Below are 20340 nucleotides of genomic sequence, written 5' to 3' on the forward strand. Positions count from 1 at the left end.
AAAACCTTGAGGGACTGCTGAATGAACTTAAACATAATGTAATTGTTCTTGGTGATTTTAATGTTAACTTTAAGAATGATTGTAGTAAACAACAGCAACTGTGCAATCTGTTTTTGTGTCATAATATGATGGCAACTGTAAATGAAGTTACCAGATGCGGAAATATGTCTGAAACTATAATAGATCAAGTATTTATAAACAAGGACAAGTGTGAATATAACACTGAAGTAATTGACACTGGTTTCTCGGATCACAAGGGTATCAAATTGAGTTTAAATGTCACATCTTACAAGGACCCTGTTATCAATAACAATTACAGAGAAAGGAGATTTATAAATGATGACAGCATAAGAATTTTTAATTACATTCTGGAAAATAACACCTGGGGTAGTGAATCAAGTGGTGATGTCAACAGAAAGTTTGACTCATTCCTTGAAAGCTACAAACACTGCTTCAATATTGCCTTTCCTATAAATAGAGTCAAAACTAAACATAAAACCAAAACAGGGGCTACACAGGGGATTAGAAAGTCATCAGATACTCTCAGAAAGTTAAATAAATCAGCCAGGAAGAATGTAGTACCGAAAGCACTTGTGAAATGTTATAGAAGCCTGTACAAGAAAGTAATAATTGCAGCTAAGAAGCTTGATAATGATACCTATATTGAGAAAGGTAACAACAAAATGAAGTCAACTTGGGAGGTAATAAATAAAAATATAGGTAGACACAAAAGAAAAGATAACAGCTTTGTCATTAAAAGTGGGGGTAAAACTGTTAAGGACCCACTTCAGATTGCCAACATATTTAACAAACATTTCACAAATATAGCCATAAATTTAATTAAAACTAAATGCAATTCCAATAGCAAGGTAAAAATCCCCACGAATGACATGACAATGTTCCTTTATCCAGTAACTGATTCAGAGGTACTAAATGCTATAAATAAGTTAAAAAATAAAATGTCATGTGGGTGTGATGGGATTCCTGACAAAGTCATTAAGCAAAGTGCAAGAAACATAGCCTCGCATCTCACTGAAATTATAAATGAATCTTTTAAGACAGGGGTGTTTCCATCAAAACTTAAAATGTCTACTATAAAGCCACTTTACAAGAATGGTGATATATATGATGTTAGTAACTTTAGGCCTTTATCAATGTTGTCAGGTTTCTCAAAAATAGTAGAAAGGATAATGTATCAGAGACTATACAAATTGCTTATTAATAATAGAATATTGGTAATGTGCAAAATGGTTTCTGTAAAAATAAATAAACTGAAACAGCTATCTTCAATTTTTTGCAACTTGTACTAAATTCCATAAACAGAAAGGAATTAAATTGTGGATTGTTTTTAGACTTATCAAAGGCCTTTGATGTCATCGACCATAAGTTACTGCTTAGGAAGTTACATGCCTATGGGATACGTGGAGTTGCCCACAAATGGTTTGAATCATATCTGTCAGACAGGTATCAGAAGGTGAAGATAAGCCAGGCAGATAGGACATATTCATCAAGATTCGAGTTTTGTATGGAGTACCGCAGGGATCTGTATTAGGGCCATTACTGTTTTTAATATTTATCAATGACCTACTAAGTCAACTATCTGAAGCAGAGGCAGTATTGTTTGCTGATGATACAAGTTTGTTTGTTAAAGCAAATAGTGAAGCTGACTTACAGGAAAAAGTCACATTAGCAACAGACGAAGCAGACAGATGGTTTAATGAAAACGGACTCATTGTGAATGCCAAAAAAATAACGTGGATCAACTTCAGACATATTACAAATAAAATAAAAACTAACCTTACAGTAGAACTGGGTAAGTGTAAGATTGAACAAGCATCATACACTAAATTCCTGGGAGTATGGTTTGATGAACACTTAAGATGGGAAAAGCATGTAATATCATCGAACAAAAAATTAAGTCAAACGTGTTATATACTTAGAATGCTTAAAAGCTCATGTAATATTAAAACAGTGTTATGTGTTTATTTCTCATTCATGCACAGTTTATTAAGATACGGCATACAGTTTTGGGGGAACATCAGTCTAACAAAACAGTCATTTAGACTACAAAAGGAGGCAGTCAGAATAATAAAAGGTATAGGATATAGAGACTCTTGTAGGCAAGCTTTCAAAGAATTAAAAATCATGACACTACCATCTTTATACATATATGAAAGCATATGTTTCTTAAAAGAACACGAGGAATTTTCTACATTAAACAGAGAATTTCACAACTACGAAACAAGGAATAGGAATGATTTCCACAGAGAAATTCATAAAACAGCTATGTATCACAAAAGTGTACTATACCAACCCAAAATCCTCTACAGTGCTCTCCCCAAAGAACTAAAAATAATACCAAAACTATACATATTTAAAAGGGAATTAAAAAACATGTTATTGAGCAATAGTTTTTACAGTATTGAAGAGTTTCTGAATCATTGACAGTAAAAGCAAAGTTAATATTTCCCTGACATAATAAATATGTGTAATTGCTCACATTTAAATACTTGCTGTTTCTATGAAAGTGTGAAACAGCGTTAATGTAAGAATGTAAATAATCTTTGATGTGAGAATCACTAACTTTCTTTTTTCTTTGTACGTTGTTATCCTACTTGTATATTTTTATGTTAATGTTCTAAAAGTTCTATTAAAATTGTAATGTCTAAATGACAAGTAAATTCAATTACAAATTTTCATGTATTTGTATTTCAAATTGTAATGTTTATTGACAAGTCCTATGTCATTTCGATGATGTACTACAAGGACGCTAATGAATTGAATTGAATTGAATTAGCAGAGGAAACTGGGTGTAATACTGCCAGTTGACCGTATTTGAATAGCAATACAGTGGACTGCATGTGTGTGTGTGGTGATATTCGAGTATCATGTTGCAGATGTTCCTACATTCTGAACTTAGGAATATATTGGAAGGCAGCCTGTATCTTGCCAGAATGAGTGCAGGTATGCAGTTTTGGGCATGCGTGTGATGCTGCAAAAATACATCTGTAGACTACCTTGTAATGTTCTGGAGAGAGGAGAGTGCAAAGATATCTTGTCTTTAGTGGCTGAGTAATTTTCATTGTTTTGCATCTCCTTGAGAGTATAGAAGTTAAGGGCACTCTGCCCAGGAAGAAATTCATACCATGAATGGTATTTTGCGATATGTAACCAATTTCTGCTAGGCCATTTTCACAGTATTTTCTTATCCACAGATGCATAAAGTTACCACTTCTACTTCTACCACTGCCACGTCATCACCACCACCACCATCACTGTTTTTTGAAATCTGGTAAAAAACTTTTATTTGTCCATTTTCCATCTCTGGGGCTGGCTATGTGTTTTGTCTACATCAATTTCATTTCATTACGATCATAATTATATCTTCCACTCCAGTATGTTGCCTGCTCTGTTTGTTTCATATCTTCCCTAGTTCTTCCCAGCATGTCTCCCTCCACAGCTTGTTGAGCAAGTCCATGTTTTTGATAATACACACCAATTGTAAACTTACTGTTCCACACACATTGATAACTTAGTCTCGCAAACTTTATTCAGTTTATAAAGAGTGCTCCCAGCCAGCTTTGTGCTTCTGTTTACATCTTTTTCCATCCTTTTTGTAATTGCCTTCAAATGACCAGTGTACAAAAATGTATATATATTTGAATGAATCATCACCATCATCATCAATATCATGAGCCATTTGATATTTCTTGCAAGTTAAGGTCCTGTTCTAGAGATTCCATCCACTATTGCCTTCTGCTGTTGACATCCATGTTGCTTCTGCATATTTTCTAATGTCATGTATCCATCTCTTATTAGGTGATTATCTTGCCCCTTTCTTATATCTTGAACTCAGTCATTTACTCACTTGGCTACATTAATAAATAGATCATTAAATGGTGTAAGTTACATATACAAATGTGACATACTACTGAAAAACTCTTTGAATACATTATACTATTGCCTACTCCTAGTTTTATGCTACAAAATGAATAACAGTGGATCATCATATTGCGTAAGTGGCTTGCAGTTTATAGGAATTTTACATTTACATTGTTCATTTGCGAAAGAAGAAAAAATGCTACAGCACAAAACACTATTTATAATTAATATTATTGTTTTATATTTCAATAATTTAATGTATGCATAGCTGCTTTGAAAAACTGAACTGTATCATACTCTACCACCTGAGTCTGCATATTTCTGTGCTTATTTACTGGCTCAGATTCAAGCAGTGACCAATATGAGGATGTGGTAGACATATATACAGATAACTTTATCCCTGTTGATAGCTCTGTTTCTATTCTTGTCTTGCGTCAGATTACAAAATTCTCTTGCTGAATGTTGTCATTGTATTTTATTTACGTTAAAAAAGAAACATTTGGCAGTTCCTGCTCTAAATGTGTTGGTCAGGAGAGAAAGCTAGCATAGAGCAGATGAACTTGCTTTGTGGTTCAAATGGCTCTGAGCACTATGCGACTTAACTTCTGAGGTCATCAGTCACCTAGAACTTAGAACTACCGTATTTACTCGAATTTAAGCCGCACTCAAATCTAAGCCGCACCTGAAAAATGAGACTCGAAATCGAGGAAAAAAAAATTTTCCCAAATCTAAGCCGCACCTGAAATCTGAGACTCGAAATTTAAGGGGAGAGAAAATATTTAGGCCGCACCTCCAAATCGAAACAAGGTTGGTCCATTGTAATATGAGACACAATTTAGGTAAAATGAATGACGATACAGCTATAGTAGTTTGGTTCGAGTCGTAAGCTTAGCAGTTAAGCTTTACCAGGTAGCCGTTGCTATGCGACAGGCGCTCCGTTTGGATTTATACGGGTACCCTTCCTTTTTCACGTGTTTGAATTGATTGCTTATTTTTCTTTGATCTGATAAGTGCCGTTCTCTTTGTCATAGGTGTTTACGTCACTCAAGGCTAAAAATGCATTACTGTACTGCGTCATGCATTGTTTGTCGCATTCTGATAATGAGTGTTTATGACCTGTCGCCGCTCGCGGCATGGCCTGCATTTGTGCGCACTACCGCCGCTTAAAAAAAGAGAGAGGAATCGTCTCATTAGCGAAACAATGGCAAGAGACTGCTATTTGTTGTTACTTACACTGCTGCTTTCTTTGATAATGATCAACAAGAACTAAATAATAGACTGCGTATGATAGAAGATGTTCTGAACGAGAGTTTAGTGAAAATTTTTCTCCGTTTGAAAATCTTTGCAGAAGCTTCTTTAGTACATTACATTCTGCACAGAAATTAGAGTCATCTTAGATTTAAAAATCTAATCAATTGCCGTGCTTCATTTCTGACTGTATCACTATTCGGCATAAGAATAATACGAATATAAACATGACATGATATGTATATTCTTCCGTGTTTGCTGTTGTCTCACTCTAGTTTTGTAGTTTATTAGGCAGACAGGATTTAAATGAGATAGCAGCAAACACGAAAGAATACATGGCAAAATGTTTATATTTGTATTATTATTATTATTATTATTATTATTATGGTGAAGAGGATACTGCATGTGATTCACAATTCATAAAAGTTCGTTTTAGCAACCATCTCCTCTCACAGGTAGGAAAAAATTCAGAACGCAGAGTTGGCCATATTGACAAATATCCCAGTCTTGCCAGTTGGATTTTTGTAGTGCATTGAAATGCTGCTACATTCGAAGATGAACAATACGGAATTTGTATTTACTTCATTGGATAATGTATGAAAATGCAATGTTCGAAACTGAGGGCGGAGGAAAAAAAAGTTCATCTTCCACTTTTAATTTATTTATTGACTCAGAGGTTTTGGTGCCAATCTTTGTGCCTGCGATGCGCTACGTATATTCGATGAGAGAAGTCAGTTGTGGCGGCACCTACCAACATTTTTCGTAACTTCCGCTTTGCACTCGATTCTAAGCCGCAGGCGTTTTTTTTTTATTACAAGAACCGGAAAAAAAGTGCGGCTTAGATTCGAGTAAATACGGTAGTTAGACCTAACGAACCTAAGGACATCACACACATCCTTGCCCAAGGCAGGATTCGAACCTGCGCCCGTAGTGGTCACGCAGTTCCAGACTGAAGCGCCTAGAATCGCACGGCCATACCGGCTGGCTGAACTTGCTTTCTGGGAGGAAGTTCTGTTGGACTGCATTTAATAGACGACATGTTGCTCGACGTCTCCCAATTTCTTCTTCCATCTTCCCACCTGTTCAGATGATAGAACTGAGCCCGAGCTTGTGCTCTGTCTCTAAAGACCTCGATGTCAATGGAACATTAAACCCAACCTTGGTTCTTTGCTTCAGATGGTAGAGCTGAAGTAACTTAAATTTACAGATCTGTTCAAGTTGCTTCCCTTCCACTGTAATGTTATGACTTTCTTCCCTCTTGTTTATAACCTTAGTTTTTGGTTATCCAACATTGGCCTGCATTTGTTCTTTAACTCTTTCAGTCAGATATTGATGTTACATTGGAGGGTTTCTCCTCTAGAGGCTCCTATTGCCAGATTGTGTGCAGAATGCAAGCTGGTGAATATAACTGGTTTCATCTGGTAATTTCCAGTGGCCAGATTTATCAGCTTTTGTGCTACATTATCCACTCATGCTGTTTTACAAAACAGAGAGACTGATGTTTTAAGAAAGAAAATATGGTCCAAACAGGTGTAATATATTTACCGTCCATGCTATTAGCTAATTTTGACTGTTAAGCAATTTTCAGGCATTTATAACAAGCCTCAAGCTTCACTTCACATTTGACTAAATAGCCAGTACATATGTAAAGGCACACATCACTTATGATAACTGCTTGAAAATGACTTAAGAGTCAATATTAGCTATTATCATAGACAATAAATATAATACTGCCTGCTTGGGCCATGTTTACTTTCTAAAGATCTGTACAAAGTCTGGCCGACTTCACTTTCCTCTGTGAAATTATAACCGCTGAAAATTTTCCTGACTCTTGCTCTTGAAATTCCATAACCCAGTGACATTAGTGGCTATCACTGGAAATCATGTGGCATTCATTCATTTGTTTAACAATGAAAATAATTATTGATAATATGATGTAAATGGATAGATAAAAAAGTCTACTCACCAGGTGCGGCAGGGGAACAAATACACAAAAGGGTTTAACTTTTACAAGCCTCGGAGCTGGTGGCACCTTCTTCTGGCAGAAGTGTTGAAGGAGAAGGAAGAGGGGTGAAGGAAAAGGACTAGAGAGGTTTAGGGAAAGGAGTGCAGTTCAGAAAAGTCACCTAGATCCCCAGATCAAGGGAAACTTACTGGACGGGATGAGAATGAAAGACTGATGTTGGGGACTGCACTGGACAAGATGTGAAAACTTGAGAGATTAAAGGTGGAAGACAGGGTAATATGCAAGGCAGAGATTACTACAAAAACACAGTGCACAAGTTAATAAGAGTGAAAAGCTAAGCGCATTGTGTGTAACAAGAGGTGGAAGGGGGACGGCGAAAAATGACGAGTTAGAAAATGGAAGATGTAGAAAAGTAAAATGGAGTGAAGAAAGGAGTAGTTACTGTGAAAAAATGCTGATACGGAAGGAATTAATGTAAATTAAGACCAGTTGCATGGTGAGAACCAAGGACATGTTGTAGTGGTAGTTCCCACGTGTGGAGTTCTGAGAAACTGATGTCTGTAGGAAGAATCTAGGTGGCATGTGTGGTATAACAGGCATCAAGGTCATGACTTGTCATGTTGTACAGCATGCTCTGCAGCAGGATATTGTGTGTCACCTGTACACCCTCTGCATATGCCCATTCATCTTCACTGATGACTGCATCATAGTAATGCTGATGTAAAAAGCCGAACAATGTTTACATAACAGCTGGTGTATGAAGTGTCGTTTCACAGGTGGCTCTCCCTTTGACAGTAAATGTTTTGCCAGATCCAGGGCTTGAATAGGTGGTGGTAGGAGGCTGCATATATACTTACGTATTCAATATTCACATTTACAATCCTTCCAGTATATAGAGGTCCCTAAAACATTACATGGCAGATCTTCCATGTTATTATTTTACAGAACTTGCTTTACAGATGGTACCTTGATATACTGTGTATGGTCTTGTGTCTTCATTCCACCTCAAAAAGTCTGGAATCAGTTTGCCATGATGACACTAGCAAGACAACAGGAACCTTCACAACAATTCCTATACAAAACTTTTGTGTCAACACATTGTAGTTGTGGAGGTATCACCCACCTGGAGTCGGCAGAGTCAGTAGATTTTTCAAAAATTGCTACTTCAGTGTGAGACGCTGGCCTGTTAACATTCTCACAGAAGGAACCCTGAACAACAGATGCTTTCTGTGCACTTTGTTCAACCCCTTGGTCAATGGCGTAATGTAGGAGGGGTCATGTGATGCATTGCACATGGCTGCACAGGGGCTCAAGTGAAGGCTCATTGCTCTCTGGCTCTCGAGGACCTGAACCACTAACACACTCATCTCCTGTTCTCCCAAGCCGCTATTTGCATTTTGGTTTTAGCGGCCACCTCTCCACTTCTCTTAAGTACCACAAATGTATACCCTATTAATAAACCCCTTTGGGGGTCAGTTCTGGCAATAAATATTTTTTTCTTTTTAATTGACCATCCTGATCCAGATATGTCCAATTTGTGACTGCTTATGCCACCTTTTACATAGCTCCCTTAACTAGATTTTTTAAGTCCTGCTGTTTTGCTTGGGACTGTTCCAGTTTGATAATGATGTGGTCATTGCATGCGGGTGAGTTTTCATTGTGTTCAGGTTATTAGTAAGATATTAAAATTTACAAATATACAAGAATGAAAATAGTGCTACTAGAGTAAAATAGTATTTTGGCAACTGAAATTTGCACTGTGTCACTGTCATAATTGCAAATCAAATTTATATGAAACTAGTTATAAGTACAGTTAATAATGTTGTCTAGATTATTTCTTCCAAAATTTATTGCTGGTTGCCTCATGTGTTCAGATGATGTATTTTTTCATCCAGAATTTTTTCCATAAAATTAATAATGGAATGTGCCTTATGAGATGCAGATATTTATATTTAATTTTTTAGATACTTTGCTTCAGTTGGTTTTTAACTAAGAGATGTTCTGTTTACCCTCTTTCAAAACAAATGAGAGAAGAACAGGTAGCTTTGAGAGATGAAATAGGGAAGACAACAACAGACGGGAGGGGGGGGGGGGGGCAATAAGGCAAGGCCTAGCAGAAGTCCTTGTTAACAACTGCATTACTAATTTTAATTCTTGCAAGGAGAAAACTTAGAAATGCAGTAAATGAAGAGGCAGGCATAAAGAAGAACAGGCACATAGAAGTGGGAATGATAGAGTGTGCAAAGTGGTGTAGCCAGAGAGAAATACAAAGCATTAGAAGTGTACATTAATATGCAAAATATAGTTGCAGTTTATGGGAAAATTTAATAAAACTTTTAAAAAATTAGAAAAAAATTGTATGATTATCTAGACCTAACATGACAATCCAGTTGCAAGCAAAGAAGAGAAGACTGAAAGGTGGAAGGACTCTTGTGTAGAAGAAGGGTAAAAGAATGGACCCGAGCAGCTGGCAGATTCCATGTTCCTAGATTTCTGAAAAGCATTGGACACAGGGTCCCACTGCAACAAAGGTCTGAGCATATGGAATAGGTTCCCACACACTTGAGCAGCTCGAAGAGTTCTTAAGAAATAGAACCCTGCACACTGTCATTGGCACCAAAAGTTCAACAGAGACAAGGTTATTTTCTGGAGTGCTCCAGAGAAGTGTGATAAGACTGCTCCTATTCTCTATATGTGTAAATTATCTGATGGATGGGGTGAACAGCAATCTGTGATTGTTAGCTGATGCCGCTATAATGTATGTGAAAGTGTCATTGTTGGGTGACTGTAGGAGAATACAGGATGATATACACAGAATGTCTATTTGATATGACAAATGTTAGCATGTCTAACTGTTGAAAATGTAAGTTTATGCAGATGAGTAGTAAAAACAGTACCGTAATATTGACTTAAAGATTTAGCAATGTGCTGCTTGACATAGATTGGTTAAATATCTAGGTGTAATGTTTCAAAATGATGTAAGAGCAAGTAAGTTCAGTAGTAGTAAATGTGAATGGTTGACTTCGTTTATTGTGTGAGAATTCTAAGAATGTATAGCTCATCTGTAAGTGAGACACATGTAGAACACTAGTGCAACCCATAGTTGAGTACTGTTTGAGTGTTGTGGATCCTCATTAGGCCGGATTAAAGAAAGACATCAAAGCAATCTTAGACGCGTGCTGCTACCAGTAGGTCTGTTCAACACACAAGTATTATGGACATGCTTCAAGAACCAAAATAGGAAGCCCCGGAGGCAAGGCAACATTCTTTTCATGAAACAATATTGAGAAAAGTTAAAATAACCAGTATTTACGGTTGACTGCAGAACAATTCTGTTGTCAACTCATATTTCGCATAAGGACTGTGAAGACAAGACAGAGTTGTATAGATAGTCATTTTTCCCATGCTTCATTTATGAGTGGAACAAAAAGGGGAATGGTTAGTGGTGGCACAAAGTACCCTCCACTGTGCACTATGGATTGTGAAATATGTTTGCAGATGATATGTTGAAAATATGTAGGAAGGAAATTTGTTTGGAGGTAGTGTTGTGAGATTGGAAGGGGAAGTGCATGATGTTTGTTATGTTTATGAAATGGGAGATATAATTTTGTGAGAAACGTTTGACAGAGCACTATAGTAGAATATATTTCTGCAAAATTATTAAGATAATTAGGAGGACCAACACTGGTAAATCCTCCTTTTTGTGTGATTAGTAACTAAAATTTAAAAATGTTATTTTCATTAAAAATTATCATTCAGTATTTGTTAATTAACATTTCCATGTGGAAATGACTATATTTCACATAAAGTAAAATAATTGTTTGTGCTATCATGAATCAAACAATCAGCTTTGTGATAATCAGATTTCTGCATTGCATATTTGATTTGTGACAACTCTGCAAAATTGGTCAAAATGTTTACTACTTGACAGTTCTCCAAACTCTTCAAAGAAAAGTTTTTCAAGTTTTTTTGAGAATTACATTGTACTGCTTTATGGAATTGGTGGCCGGGCACTGACCTTTGCTTTCTTTAGTGTTCAACATTTGTACTGCACAAGCCACCTTATGACGTGTGGTGGAAGTGTGTCTGATATCACTATCATTTCCCCTTTTCCCTGTTCTGTTTGTGAATTATGTGTTTTGAGAAATGACTGTGGTAATCCTTAAAGCTAGCTTTTATTTCCTCTGATTTTCTCGTTGTCATTATCTGAGACATATGTGGGAGGAAGTAATACGTTATCCAACACTACTTGGAATGTGTGCTCTCGTAGTTTTTAACAGTTATTATCTGTGTCAGGCATATTGAATCTCTTGTAGCATGAGCCTCTGAAGTTTTTGGAGCATCTCAATAACACTCTCACACTTACTAAGCAATGGGGATGTACATGTGTGGTAGCACAATGTTAAAAATGATTGTAATTTGTGGACATAAAATGTTGGTCTTTGACTCTTCCTTTCCTTTTGGTTGATTCAGACTTAGTGATAATGCACCATTTTGTTATGTTCTTTTAATGCTTGAAAATTATTTACAATTACAGCAATAAACTGAAATGAAATTTAGTAAATTAGCTTACATTCATAGTACTATATCTAGACTGGAGCTGTTGATGACCAACACTCAATTAACATTTGTGTACATACATCAATAAATATAGTATTTTCTGCTTTTTCTTTTCATCGCAATTTTCCTTGTCTTTTTCGTTTCTTTCTTTTGGGCTTAAGGGGCCCCCCTTCTCCTCAAGGGCTCTGGTGCATTGCCACTGCATACCTACAACCCTGGGTTACAGCATGTATCCTCACTGGCCAGTAGTCAGAGCCAGATCCTATCTGAATTTGACTAAGTGAAACAAATCTTTTACATACACATAAATGGGCACCAGAACCTTACAGTTATTTACACTAGTAAATTTAAGTACATAGATATCTTTGTTCAGGTAGTCTGTAGACTGCTCAATAGCTTTCCATAGTGTCTCTAGGATTTGGGTTCCACACGATTCTACCGTATTTGATGCAGAGGTGCTGCAGCAGATGAAGTGCAACCCACAGATTAATTTGTTGATCTGCTCTGTTTTCTAAATGCCTTTCATATCAATTTAATAGTGTTCCAAGCATACAAAATGGACAGTGTTAGAGGGATCTTGATGTTGTACACTAATGGTAATAAAGTGTCCTTCTGCTGGATGCTCGGTTGCACATGAATGCAGAGAAACAAGAAAATTGAGACAGCAGGAACAGTGCATGCAATTACTGAAAATAGTGTATTGCCTTGTTCTCTGTTCCCTGGCGTGTTAATCCCCTAATGGAGACAAAAAGTCAGCATGTAGATTGTTGAACAATTTGCTGAAGGTGCAAAATAACAAATTACACCAAACTTCTGCTTTGGCAGATGTCTCTTAAGCCACATGAATGGAAATCACTCAATTTAACCCTGTTAAGAATAGGGAACTGCCTCTAGACACATTGCAATCTCGTCTAGTGACAAGGAGACCATGGCAGTCACATATTAGAACAGTATAGATGTTAATGCCCCAAGGTTTTTATATTTTTTCTTCTTTTGATTATGAAAAACTAAGTGGCCCAAACATTGAACTCTTAATTCTGTTCATTAATTCTTGTACCAGTTGGTGACAATATTCTCCATGTCAACTGAATGTGTTTTACAGCATTCGGAAGCCAAAGTGACTAACTCCAATTTCCTTATTTGCATTTTCATAGCATTTGCTTCTTCGTATTTAATCAGGTATTATAGTCACCCTCCTTAATACAGATTTTACATGATTGTCCCATTTCATATTACTTTTTAGTATTATCACTAAATACTTACAGGTAAAACTAACAACATCAATCTGGTTGTCATGATTTCAATAACAACAAAGGTTTTAGTATGCGTGGCCAGAAACAGAAGATTCTTGAGGGCCACAAGAGATAATTACATGCCTGAAACAGCACATAACAAACAACGCAAGAGACCACAAGCATAGACTTACTCAGATTCATGCCCTGATCAGAATCGAAACTTAAAAACTATGTTAATGACAACAAAGATTTTAAAAGCTTTGCAATCAAAGCGGATGCTGTTGATTTAAAATTTTTAATTCCTGGACACAGCTGACTACCAAATGATTTCACCTATGATGTAGTTGAATCTAGAGCAAGACTTTAAGTGGAATAACGACATAGGAAAAGCAATGCCAGATTGAGATTCACAGGAAAAATCTTAAGTACATGTCACTCATCCAGAAAGGAAGTGGCCTACAAGGTGCTTGTTTGACCAATTCTTGAATATTGTTGATCAATCTGGGATCCTTTCCAGGTAGGACATACAGAAGAGAGAGAGAAGATCCCAGGAAGTGTGACATGTTTCATCACCGGATTATGTAGTTGGCGTGAGAGTGTGACAAAGATGCTCAACAAACTCCAGTGACAGACATTATAAGAGAGTTGTTTTGCATAACAGGGAGGTTTACTATTCAAATTTCGAAAGAGTACTTCGTGCCAAGAGTCAGACAGCATATTGCTTCCTCACACATATATCACACAAAATGAACACAGTGAGAAAATTCGAGAGATTATAGAGCTAGTATAGAGGCTTACCGACAATAAATATTCCTACATGACATTCACGAGTGGAACATAGAAGTGGGAATCAGAAATCCATTCATGGTATCAGAAGTACCCCCCCTCCCTCCCACCACCCCTTGTGCCACACACCCTTAGGCAGCTTGCGAAGTTTGATGTAGATATAGAAAGATGCAAAACATCGTCTCACCAGAAGATTGGTACAATGTAATTTGTTACTGCAAAACAAAGAACCTGTTTTTAGTAGCTTAAATGCATCATAATGATTTTTATCTGCAAAGACTCTTGAAGACCTTACAGCAAACCACAAAAAGACATTTGAAGGTTTACCAGTAAATTGGCTTGACGTACAATTGATTCGATTGGAGAAGTTACTACCTTCTGTAGAATACAAGACCACTTTTTATGACAATTTTCCATTCCTTATGGTGACTTTGAAGAAACCTACAACAGTCACCAACCTGAATTTGTGAATATAAACCAAGATGCCCTGTATTCAGGTATTCGTCCCATCAGCAGGGAAAAGAGAGAATATCTCATGTCCTTCCTAAAGTATATTCCTTCTGTGACCCATGACGTCTACTAGAAGGCAGTGGTCACTCATGAGGTACACAATTACCAAGTGTTGGAGAACTGTAATAACTTTCATTGTGGTAATTGACCACTTGGAAGTGAAATAAATAGTGAATTTGTTCAGTTGTCAGTATGACCAACTCCTTAAAAATACATATGTTCCATTGTTCTCTGTTTCCGTGATCATCTGTATCATGTCTTCATCATATTTGTAAATCACACAACATTATGATCACCATAGTAATATTATGATGAATAGAAATTTGAGTTATAATTAAAGCTTAATTTTCAATAGGCATTTAATTTCACTCTCAGTTTTCTCAGTTTCTGTTGCACTGGAGTTATGTTGAACTCTGAATGGCATATATGATAAACCCATCTCAGATGCTTCACTTTTCTCTCATTATCCAAATTCAAGTGACCATTATTTATTACTTGTTGTTCTCCTGTATATAAATTATTTTCAAGTAAGAGGGCAATCTTAAACTTTTCTTGAATATTCTTGAATAGCTACCTATTTCGATATAGAGATTGGCGCTGCCAGTAGTTCATGATACATATTTCAACTTCAACTTAGCATTTTTTTAATGTTATATCTATGAGGGAAATATCCTATGTATAGCTCTTTCTCAAGTAACACTTTAATCGTAAATTGTATGCTAATGAAGGTCATGGAATATGCTGTGGTTGAAACATAATATTTTCTCATAATCTATGTGGTAAAACAACTTTCTTTGTACTTACAGATGTAATATGGATTGTGCAAAAATTTGTCCCCCTTGTAACCAGGCGTGTGACTACCAATGCAGGCATTCATGGCGGTCTGTGAGATGTGGTGATCCTTATATACGATGCAAAGTGAGTATTGCTACTGACATTGCTATTATTTTACAAATAATACACTTTCAGTTTTGATTAGAGCCATTTTTATCCTTGAGTACTAACAGCAAATAATAATTTAATCTGCAAGTGATTCTCATAAGGTGTTGAGAATTGGTTTCATAGAATGACGACTGCATTGTGTTAACTGAATAAGCATGTTCGTGTTTTTAAAAATTGCTGTAGACACAAGGTATCATTACTGTTCTGACATGCTTTTCTCACACACACTCAAATAATAATGTATGTATTTACTGCTTAATGTCCGCCCCGGTAGCTGAGTGGTCAGCAAGACAGACTGTCAATCCTAAGGGCCCGGGCTCGATTCCCGGCTGGGTCGGAGATTTTCTCCACTCAGGGACTGGGTGTTGCGTTGTCCTAATCATCATCATTTCATCCCCATTGACGCGCAGGTCGCCGCAGTGGCGTCAAATTGAAAGACCTGCACCGGGCGAATGGTCTACCTGATGGGAGGCCCTAGCCACACGACATTTCCATTTTTTTTTCCATACTGCTTAATCAAGCAATGCAGATAGTAATCATTTTAAATATTATGAAATGATTTTCTCCAGTCCATTGGCTGCTTTATGTAAATAGCAGATGTAGATCTACATCTGTACTCCACAAACTTTTATGACCATGGATTACTGCAGTAATTACACGTAAAAAATATGGTTACAAGTACTGATTTGTACTCCAAGGAAAGACTTTCAAGTTCAGCTTAGTAAATAAACAGTATTTAGACAACACAATGTGATATAGCATTCAGTCACCCTGCACTCAAATGATGAGTGCACTTTTCTGATACTTATTCCTCTGAAACATATGGAAGCTGACATATAGATTAATGCGACCAGCTGAAGGATTCTACAGATGATTTGCAGTCATGTTTTTACCAAAATATGAATTATTATTAGTTAAAGATTACAAAACACACAGAGCTGCCGAACATACACTATGTGATCAAAAAGTATCTGGACACCCACAAAAACATATGTTTTTCATATTAGGTGCATTGTGCTGCCACCTACTTCCAGTTACTCCATACCAGCAACCTCAGTAGTCATTAGACATCGTGAGAGAGCAGAACGGGGTGCTCCGTGGAACTCATGGACTTCGAATGTGGTCAGGTGATTGGGTACCACTTGTGTCATATGTCTGTACGGGAGATTTCCACACTCCTAAACATCTCTAGGTTCACTGTTTTCGATGTGTTAACAAACAGCACACAGAGGCCGCTGACAGTTGAAGAGGGTCGTGATGTGTAATAAGCAGATGTCTATCCAGGCCATCGCATAGGAATTCCAAACTGGATTAGGATCCACTGCAAGTACTATGACAGTTAGGCAGGAGGTGACAAAACTTGGATTTCATGGTCGAGCGGCTACTCGTAAGCACCCATCATGCCGGTAAATGCCAAACAACGCCTCACTTGGTGTAAGGAGCATAAACATTGTATGATTGAACAGTGGAAAAACATTGTGTGGAGTGACGAATCACGGTACAGAATGTGGCGATACGATGGCAGGGTGTGGGTGTGGCGAATGCCCGGTGTATGTCATCTGCCAGTGTGTGTAGTGCCCACTGTGAAATTCGAAGGTGTTGTAGTGTGGTGATGTTTTTCATGGAGAGGGCTTGCACCCCTTATTGTTTTGCATGGTACTATCACAGCACAGGCCTACTTGATGTTTTAAGCTCCTCCTTGCTTCCCACTGCTGAAGAGCAATTCTGGGATGGCGATTGCATCTTTCAACACGATCAAGCACTCATAATGCACAGCCTGTGGTGGAGTAGTTACATGACAGTAACATCCCTGTAATGGACTGGCCTGCACAGAGTCTTGACCTGAATCCTATAGAACACCTTTGGGATGTTTTGGAACGCCTACTTCGTGCCTGGCCTCACTGACTGACATCAAAACCTCTCCTGTAATCCGTGAAGAATGGGCTGCCATTCCCCAAGAAACCTCCCAGCACCTGACTGAACGTATATCTGCGAGAGTGGAAGCTGTCATCAAGGCTAAGGATAGGCCAACACCATATTATATTCCAGCATTACCGATGGAGGGTGCCCCAAACTTGAAAGTCATTTTAGCCAGGTGTTCAGATACTTTAGAGCGTGTAGTGTGCCTCTTCTCTCTATGACAAGAACAGCAGAAGGAAATCATACTAGAGGAAATTTTGGATAACACCATATTTCGTTTTAGAAAATTTGAAAGTGTCACAAAGTTCAGTCTAACTACTTTGTTACAATGTCTTTGGCCTTTAAATACATTTAGGTGTTTTTATACGAAATTATTCCTCATTACAGATTGTCTGACTTTTCTTCAAAAGTTACACAAAATGTGCTTTAATTTATTATGATACATTTTAACCGACGTAGTGTATGAACACAAATCAGTGAATGTGCAACTAAGATTGAATGTGACTTTGTGCATAGTGCCTATTTGAGGATGTGCTTAAGTATGTTTTAAAAAAAATAATAAAATTAGAATTTCAACATTTTAATTAGCAACATAAAAGACAGGAATGGTAGTTAATACACACACACATTGGAGTATGGAATTATTTTTTTCAACGATATTGTAGGTATTCTTCTAAAGGCAAATAGTTGTGTAGGCATTTCGGTGCATACCATGGCTGCAGCACCTATCTGCAAACAAATTAAATAATAACTCCGTAACTTTATTTTATCAAGATGATAAAATGACTACTGCTGGTAAACGTTTTGTTGTTAATGAGAACTATAAACTTCAATGTTGCATGTGCAATATTGTTAGAAAATGTCTGTTTCTTTACATGTGGAAAAAATAACACCAAACAAGGAAGTAAGATTGCTAACCAAATAAAAGTAGATAACACACAGACAGAACAAAAAAAGAATGCCAGAAAGTTCAGGCCACAGTGGCCTTGCTTGTGTGAATGTGTGTGTGTTTTCTACTTCAGAAGATCTTTAGGCCAAAAGCTCAAATGCATAGCAGTCTTTTCATTGTCCCTCTCTGTGACTCAGCATCTCCTCTATATGGTGAATAGCAATCTCCTTTTTGTAATATTGAAGAATGCCAGAAAGTTAGTTAATTGTTGTTGTTGTGTCTTCAGTGTAATGACTGGTTTGAAGGAGCTCTCTTTCTAGTCTATCCTGTGCAAATATCTTCATCTCTGGTTTACTGCTGCAGCCATATTCTATTTGAACCTGCTTACTGTATTCAAGCTGTGGTCTCTGTCTACAATTATTATCCTTCACAATTTCTTCCATTAACAAATTGACATGTTCTTGATGCGTCAGAATGTGTCCTATCAATCGATTCCTTTGAATCGTTGTCCTGTAAATTTCCTATTTCCCCAATTCAGTGCAGTACCTCATCATTTATTATTAGATCCATCCATCTAATCTTCAGTATTCTTCTATTGCACCATGTTTCAAAAGCTTTTGTTTCTTCTTGGCTGAACTGCTTATGATCCAAGTTCTCCAGGCAAATACTTTCAGAAAAGACTTTCTATCACATTTATGTTCAACATTAACAAATTCCTTATTTTCAAAAACACTTTTCTTGCTATTGCCAGTCTGCATTTTATGTCCTTTCTGCTTTGGCCATCACCAGTTATTTTGTTGTCCAAATGACGAGACTCATCTGCTACTTGTAGTATCTCCTCGCCATTACCTGATTTTTTTTTACATACCATTATCCTTGTTTTACTTTTTATGGCTTCATTCATACCTCTGTCCATATCAACCCCACTAATCACCAGTGGTACCTGTATTTGGATTGCTGTCACCCCATCCACAACAAAACCCACTCCCATTTAGCCATGACCACACATGGACAGTATATCTGCAGTGACAGGAATTTCTTTGCCCAGTGTACCGGATGTCCACCCAAGGCCTTCACAGACAGCACTATCCCCCAAAGCCAGTCTGCAAACAGATTTCCGCACCTTATCCTCACTCACCCTAATCCTCCCACCAGCCCCAAGAATCGGCTGCAAAGGAGCGCCCCTCTCATCACCTAGTATCATCCCTTACTGGAGCAACTGAACCACGTCTTATGCTGTGGTACTATCTATTGTCATGCCCAGACATGAGAAACACCCTACCCATGATCCTTCCCAATCATCGTAAAGTGGTATTCCAGTGTCCACTCATCCTGGTCCATCTCTGTGGCAGACTCAGGTGCAAGACCTGCTCTATTTACTCGCCCAGCACACCCTACTCTAGTCTCATCATTGACTTACCCTACCTCATCAGAAGCAAGTCACTTGTGAAAGCAACAATGCCATATACAAGCTCTGCTGCATTTTCTGCACCTCATTTTATGTGAGCATGACCACCAGCCAACTGTCCATCACAATGAATGGTCACTGCCCAACTGTAGCCAAGAGCAAAGTTGACCATCCAGTGGCAAAAGATGCTACTGAGCTCAGTGTGATAGATTTCAGTGGCTGCCTTCACAACCCCTGGCATCTGGGTCTTTCTCACCCCCCACCCCACTGCTTTCGTGCACAGTTCAGATACAAGTTATTGTTGCAGTACATACTTTGCTCCTGTACTGCCCTTAGCCACAATGTCTGCTAACTCGCTGCTCCCAAACCCTCTACCCAACAGTCTACCCATCCTCTGTCATGTCACCCACTCCCAATAGTCAATTCCACATTGTCATTGTGCACCTCATGAACTCAATGCTTCTGCTATTCAGTGAGTGGTCTCATTTTCTTGTAAATGATTTACATTCTGTCCGAACTTTCCTTACAAGTTATGTACAGTATGAGAGACTTTCTACACCTGCGCATGTGCTCTGGAAGCCACTGTAGTGCATGGCAGAAGAACTGGGCATTAGTGCCTGGAGACAGTAGCCGTGTGTGTGTGTGTGTGTGTGTGTGTGTGTGTGTGAATCCTACTTCAGAGGAAGGACATTTGTCTGAAAGCTTAAATGTTTCTAGTATTGTAATCTTTTTTTTTCCTGTCTGCTCCTCTATGTGTTGAGCCTCAGTCTGTGCTTTCCACATTGCTATTATTTTGTCCAGTACTTCCCATTATTTGATTGCGCCAAAATTAGTGATTTTCTGTTCTTCTGCATTTCCATATGGAGCAAGGAGGCAAAATCAGATAACTTGATACACACCTGAATGTCTCGGAACTTACTTCCATGAGCCCCTGTGCAAGGTATTCTGAGACAGTAAAACTGTTGCAGAGTCTTCCTCAAATAAGAATTTTTAA

The 20340-nt window shown here is 37.7% G+C and overlaps 1 protein-coding gene across 1 annotated transcript in view; it reads left to right on the forward strand.

Annotated features, from left to right (window-relative positions):
• Nucleotides 1-20340, forward strand: part of LOC126161613 (NFX1-type zinc finger-containing protein 1-like) — a 392892-nt gene that overhangs the window by 292877 nt on the left and 79675 nt on the right. Inside the window, exon 13 of the mRNA XM_049917568.1 lies at nt 14994-15105. Within this exon, the coding sequence (XP_049773525.1) occupies nt 14994-15105 (112 nt within the window). The remainder of the gene's footprint in view (nt 1-14993; nt 15106-20340) is intronic.

Source organism: Schistocerca cancellata, chromosome 2 (genome assembly GCF_023864275.1).
Source record: "Schistocerca cancellata isolate TAMUIC-IGC-003103 chromosome 2, iqSchCanc2.1, whole genome shotgun sequence".
Lineage (NCBI taxonomy): Eukaryota > Metazoa > Arthropoda > Insecta > Orthoptera > Acrididae > Schistocerca > Schistocerca cancellata.